Source organism: Octopus bimaculoides, chromosome 12 (genome assembly GCF_001194135.2).
Source record: "Octopus bimaculoides isolate UCB-OBI-ISO-001 chromosome 12, ASM119413v2, whole genome shotgun sequence".
NCBI lineage: Eukaryota > Metazoa > Mollusca > Cephalopoda > Octopoda > Octopodidae > Octopus > Octopus bimaculoides.
In genome coordinates, this window is record NC_068992.1 from 61,701,936 (window position 1) to 61,708,517 (window position 6,582).

Consider the following 6,582-nt stretch of genomic DNA (forward strand, 5'->3'; position numbering starts at 1 on the left):
GTGACTAGTCAATTACATTGATCCCAGTGTATCACTGGTAATTAATTTATCAACTCTGAAAGGATGAAAGGCAAAGTCAACGCTGGCAGAATTTGAACTCAGAACATAGCGACAGGCAAAATACCGTTAAGCATTTCGCCCAGTGCACTAAAAATTCCGCCAGCTCACTGCCGTATGGTTTCAAATTTTGCCACAAGGGCAGGAATTTTGCGGGAGGGGATAAGTCGATTACATTGATCCCAAAAGGATGAAAGGCAAAGTCAACCTCGGAGGAATTTAAGCTCAGAACATGGCAATGGGTGAAATACCGTTAAGCACTTTATCCAGCAAGCTAATGATTCTGCCAACTCGCCACCTTGATGATGATGATGATAATAATAATAATAATGGCTTCAAAATTTAGCATGAAACCAGTAAATTTAGGGGAGGAGAATAGACAATTGCATCAACCTCAGCGCTTGATTGGTACTTATTTTATTGACCCCAAAAGGATGAAAAACCAAGTCAACTTCAGCAGAATTTGAACTCAGAACATAATGAGCTAGATCAAATACCACTAAGCACTTTGGTGTACTAACAATTCTACCAGCTTGCTGCCTTGATAATAATAATAATGATGATGACGATAATAATAATAATAATGATGATAATGATAATAATAATAATAATAATAATAATAATAATAAATGGTGTGCTACAGCAAATATTCTGCTGAATACCAAAGATTTGCTTGTCAGTTGTTTGACCGTAACCAGTTGAGCATGTCCCTTGGTGGCTGATGATATGTGTATCTCTGATCACAAGTAGAAGTAGTGGGGGAGCATCATAGCCATGTGTTGAGAGGAATTCTTTGGGGTTTGAATAATTCACCTCTGGAAATATGGGTGTTTTGTTCAACATCCTGAAATGATCCCAACTCAGGGACCTGTTGAGTGGGATGGGCTACTCGACCTGAAGAAGATTCCAAATGGACCTCACCTGCAAGGTCAAGTGCTGTTTATGTTGATATGAGACCACCATGTTATGCACATATGGCTGTGATGCATATGCCTGGTGTACCCTTATCAGACGGGTAGTCATGATGAGTATACTGGACTTCGTATATATTTGTACCCCCGTGTCACTTTAGTGGCATGCACTGCTCTCTCACATAATCATGATGATGATGATGATGATAATGATCCTTTCTACTTATATTTGCGTGCACAACTATATTTGTGTATATATATATATATATATATATATATATATATATATATATATATATTGCAGATATTTGCATGTAGATGTGTATGTTTGGATGCACATGCTGTGTTTATGTGAGGCATATAGTTAGTTATATGTGTGTGTGCAGGTAAATGTCTATGTAAACATAGAGGTCTATGTAGCTAGATACATGTGTGTGTGTGTGAGTAGGAATATTTGAAATTGCATGCAGAGGAAGCATTATACATGTAAATGTTCTTAAGTGGGTGTGTATATGAGTACATTCACACCGGTTTCTTCACTTGTCCATATAATTTGATGTTAAGGTGTTTTTTCTTTATTTCAACCTTGAATACATTTTCAAAAATTGAAACAAGACAATTACTGGTTGAATTAACAACAAAAACAAAGCAAGGGAAAGACATTCACCTGAAAAATAAGATAATCTAGCAGTTGCTTGTTTACCAGGGTCAAACATTACCTTCATGTATGAAATGGATTTATTAGGGTCACTGTGCACTGCTGTCAGCAATAATAAACACTATTGTTTTCCCCACTCTGCCTGTTTAATTATAAAGGACATGTAACTAACACAGAAATAGTATTACAAGTATGACATGTCATAAAACTTAATGTAATGAACAAACATGTTTTCTTCTGTTGTCTCTTAGTCACATGCCTGTAGCTGTTTTCCCTTTGTATCATATGAAATGGTCTCCCTCTCTCTCTCTCTCTCTCTCTCTCTCTCCCTATTTCACACACACACACACACACACACACACACACACACACACACACACACACACACACACACACACACACACACACACACACACACACACACGGACAATGTGCTCTCTTAGCTGAGAGGTGAAATAAATCACCCTCTACCCCATTCTGTTCTGGTCAGAGTTACTCTCCCATTACTTCCTCTTTCTCTCTCTCTTGGTCAGTGTGCTGTCATACTGCTACCTACCTTTCTCTCACTCTATCTCACACATACTCCTGGTCAGTGTGGTTTCTCATGCTCTCTCTCTCTCTCTCTCTCTCTCTCACACACACATCTGGTCAGTATGCTCTTTCTCACACTACTACTTTTTTTTATTTCTTTAAGCTCTTTGCTCTTACTGCCCCTCATTTTCTCTTTCTGTTTTATCATCCTTTCACTTCAATGATTTACTTTCTTCTCTAGCACAAACACACACATTTTTACAATTTATAACTGATTCCCAACTGAACAGTTTTGTCATAAATTCATCAAAGGAAAAAAAAAATTTTTTTTCAAATATTAAATCAGAGAGAAGCTGAAAGGTGAAATAAATCAGTTTATAAAATAAAAGGTGACCTTTGCCCTTATATACAAATAATTTCATTTTCTTCAAGTTACTGCATTCAAATGTTAGTTACCTGTGTCTGTGTGTCCTTGTGTATACATACACTGTAAGCGTGTGTGTGTGTGTGTGTGTGTGTATGTGAGTATATACACAGGGATAGTGATACAGATTAACACAACTAAGCTTCATATATATAATAAATATACATACAGTTATAAGTATAGATTTATAGATACAAAAACTTATATATATATATATGAGTGTATGTGAATGTATGCAAGCACGAGTGTCTACATACGTATGTGAATAGCTGTGCGTGCATGTGTGTGTATGTATGTATGAGTGTATATATATATATATATATATATATATATAAAACATAATGAAGAATTTTTTTTTTAATTTAAATCCACTACATCAATGAAAATTTTCTTTTCTTCAAATTATTTTCAAATCACTAATTTCAATTGCTAAGTGGATTCGTTCTAAAGGTATTTTATTTTCTTTCTTTGTTCACCAACCCTTTTATAATTAGTTTGATTATTTCAGTGTAACTTAATATGATCACAAATTACTATGGGGAAAAAAAGTGCAACTGAATGTTTTTAAGGTGCTATGATATTAGCATAGAGTTGCAATGAAAAACATTACACTGGTGCTTGATTTCAAAGGAAATATTCAAAATGTAAAGCTAATTAAAGCTTAATGAAGTACATCGATGCTGCCAAAATTGTTTTGCCATGCTTTGTTAGCAGAGCCAGACATATTATTCTTAGGTGCAAGCATAGCTGTGTGGTTAAGAAGTTTGCTTCCCAACCACATGGTTTCGGGTTCAGTCTCACTGTGCAGGGCCTTGAGCAAGTGTCTTCTCTATGTGTATGTTTTCTTAGACATAGTGAGTTAAGAAGGCTTGACAGAAGAGAAAAACATCAAATTGAGAGGAATAATATACATAAGGCATATGTTTTGCCTTGGCCTTGGGCTCTTAACTCCTTGATGGAGTCATAGAAATGCTGTTATGTGCTATGGTGTGACTAGCGTATTCTTAGGTTTAGCAGAGCCTATTCTTTTCCAGATGTGATCACAGCTGATACCTTCTAAAAAGAGAGAAGAGACAGAAGGAAAGAGTGAAAGTATGGGGAAAATCGACTTGATTGTTACTTTATTCATCAACCCTAAAAGGATGAAAGGCAAAGTTGACCGTAACTGATTTTGAACTCAGAACAGTGAGCCTGACAGGCTTGTCATGATCTGTAACTGCATGCAACTAGTTCAAACTCAAATGGATGCATACACAGTTAACTACATAATTTTAAATGCTTCACTCCCTTAACAATAACTTATATGTATTCCTTTGAAAACTTTGTAATACAAATTCAACATTGTCTTTCAATGTCTGTCTTTCATGCTAGCATGGATTGGAAGGTTTAACAGGATCCAACAAGCTGGAGGATCATACCATGCTTCAGTGTTGGGATCTTTAGGATTCAGATTGCTGTCAAATGTAGTGTTTATTTATTCGCATTGTTTTGAATTAATCATGGTTCTGTGGGTAGCTTCAAGATCTTGATAATGTAATTGTTTATTTTTAGACATTGTAGGGTAAGTGTGAGAGGTAGGATCTGGTCAGCTTGAACATAAAATGGGTAAAATTTTGGGCTTGATACAGTCAGTTTAAATTCTAAATGGTTAAGTGTGTTGTGCTGTGCATATGTGTCTTTTACATTTGCAGATCACTCAACCATGCAAATATGAACAATTTTTTTCATCGAACTAGATATCATGAACAGAAACAAAATGAAGATGAGATGAATTCAACTGAAAATTGCAGCCTTACAAAAAATGCTAAATAAAGATCTCATCTGCACAGCAAAAGTTTTTTAAAAATTCCCATTGTTGGAAAAGAAAGGATAGATATAACCAACCCTGATATCTTATTGGTATTTAATTTATTAGTATTCCATGCAAATTTTAGAAATTGTTATATACTGTATAATATATCTTTGCAAATCATCTAATTAGTAAATCAATGGTATATTCTCATCTGTGACTAATCAATCAAATGAGTAGTTTTCATTTCTTTTGATTAGGAAGTACAGAACTTTGTTTAAGTTTTATAGTGATAGGGGTTTGAGAGTTAGAAGAAATAGAATTTCATAATTATACTTTTCCACAAGGTTTTGTTAGCACAGATGAAGTGAATTCCTTTCAATTGGGAATCAAAGTAGAGTTTATGAATTTGGTAGGCAGAGAGCTTACTTCTTTTTTTGTCATATATTGCTCCAGTAAATATTGATATCAGCACTTCAGAATTGCTAATATAACTAATTAAAATATAGCAATTGGGGAATCATATGAATAATAGCATTAATTTAACACAGAAGCCAGGCATTGTTAGTTGAATTTAGCTGCAGTAGTTGACACTTTACAACACTACCTGTTTACAACACAGTACTTCATTACATCACTATATCACCACAGAAATGAAGACTTTATGGCAACATTACAGTACTCTATACTTTACAATAGTCCCTAATTACAACAATGTCTCATCATAACAGTCAACGACTCACAAGAAAACCTACCATAGCAGTCTAAACTTTACAACAGTATATGATTACAGCATTAACACCTCACAATAGTAATCAATACAGTAATACCTCGTTGTAGTCATTACAACAATACATTATTACAGCATTCAACACTTTACAATGGTGCCACACTACTGCAGTACCTCACTGTAACAGTAACCACCTTACAACAAAACATTATTACAGCAATCAACACCTTATCATGGTACCTCATTACTGCAGTACCTCACTATAAAATAACCACATTACAACAGTACCTCATCTGAAGAGGAGGTTGTGTAAAAAATTAGAACAAAATAATTCTTTATAAAGTTCAACGGAAAATAAACACAAGAAAGAGGGCAGAACAGATACAAATCTGCCTCATCCACAAAGTAAAGAACTTTAATGGTACTTACGATCCAGTCCTCCAATGTAGCGTATAGTTATTTCACAATGTCCCCATACAGCACTAACAATTGGAAAAAGTTTCTTTCCTTTTAAGCCACGGAATGCCACCCCTAGGTACTGTCCATCCACAACAAAGCTTAATGTACCTTCATCCATGTCTAAAACAACAAGAAAATTGTCCGGTACATAGAAATTTTCCTCGGAGTTTGGCAATTTAGGGTAAGACACTCCAGGGTTATTCTTTACATCATGATAAAGTTTGTTGCGTCCTAGGTCCCATCCCCATGACTCATGGTTACTTCCGACTAAAGATTGGTATCCCACACAGTGCAGCGGTGCATCTAGTGTCGCTACACCTACAACTGCATGTGTTCCCCGCTGTTGTGTACTCCAAACAATTTCCCAGACGTGCAAGCCACGTGAATATCCAACTTTCCCACGGATACAGTCTGTACTCTGAGCAACAGGATGTCTATGAAATGTAGTTTTGTCGTCATCCTTAACGAATATGTTTAATGATCTATCGTCCGCGTTCCAAGCATGAGAAATTTGAACTTCGAATGGTACAGGTGGCATGTCCAGCAACATGTCCAGGCGACTTGGCTTCTGAAAATCTGGATTATAAGCCTGTTCCTTGTTCAGAACTTTATATGTTGGCTCTCTTGATATAGTCTTTAGGCCACCCGACACTTTCTGCCCCATGTTCATTAGTCCAGAGTAAATTCTCTGACCGGCAGCAGCAGCAGCAGCAAGAGCAGCAGTGAAGTTGTCTGGCAGTAGGTTAGAGTTAAACCAACACAAACAGAACCATCATCGAAATACATTGCAAAGTTGAAAACTGAAAAAGACAAAGAAAAATTTAATAGACAAATAAACAAACAAACACATGCTCAATATGTGTGTGTGTGTAGTAGATATATGTAGATATGTGTGCGTGTGTGTGTGTATAAATACATATATATACATATATAAATTTGTGTGTGTGTGTGTGTGTGTGTGTGTGTATATATATATATATATATATATATAAATCTGTGTGTATATATATATTTATATATATA

General features: G+C 35.5%; 1 protein-coding gene across 2 annotated transcripts in view; it reads right to left on the reverse strand.

Moving 5' to 3' along the window:
* The window catches only part of LOC106878318 (SPRY domain-containing SOCS box protein 1), a 138,645-nt gene that overhangs the window by 35,401 nt on the left and 96,662 nt on the right, over positions 1-6,582 (reverse strand). For both annotated transcript variants that reach the window (XM_052972218.1, XM_014927508.2), the window contains exon 3: positions 5,530-6,359. In XM_052972218.1, coding sequence (XP_052828178.1) covers positions 5,530-6,229 — 700 coding nt within the window. In that variant the 5' untranslated portion in view covers positions 6,230-6,359. The remainder of the gene's footprint in view (positions 1-5,529; positions 6,360-6,582) is intronic.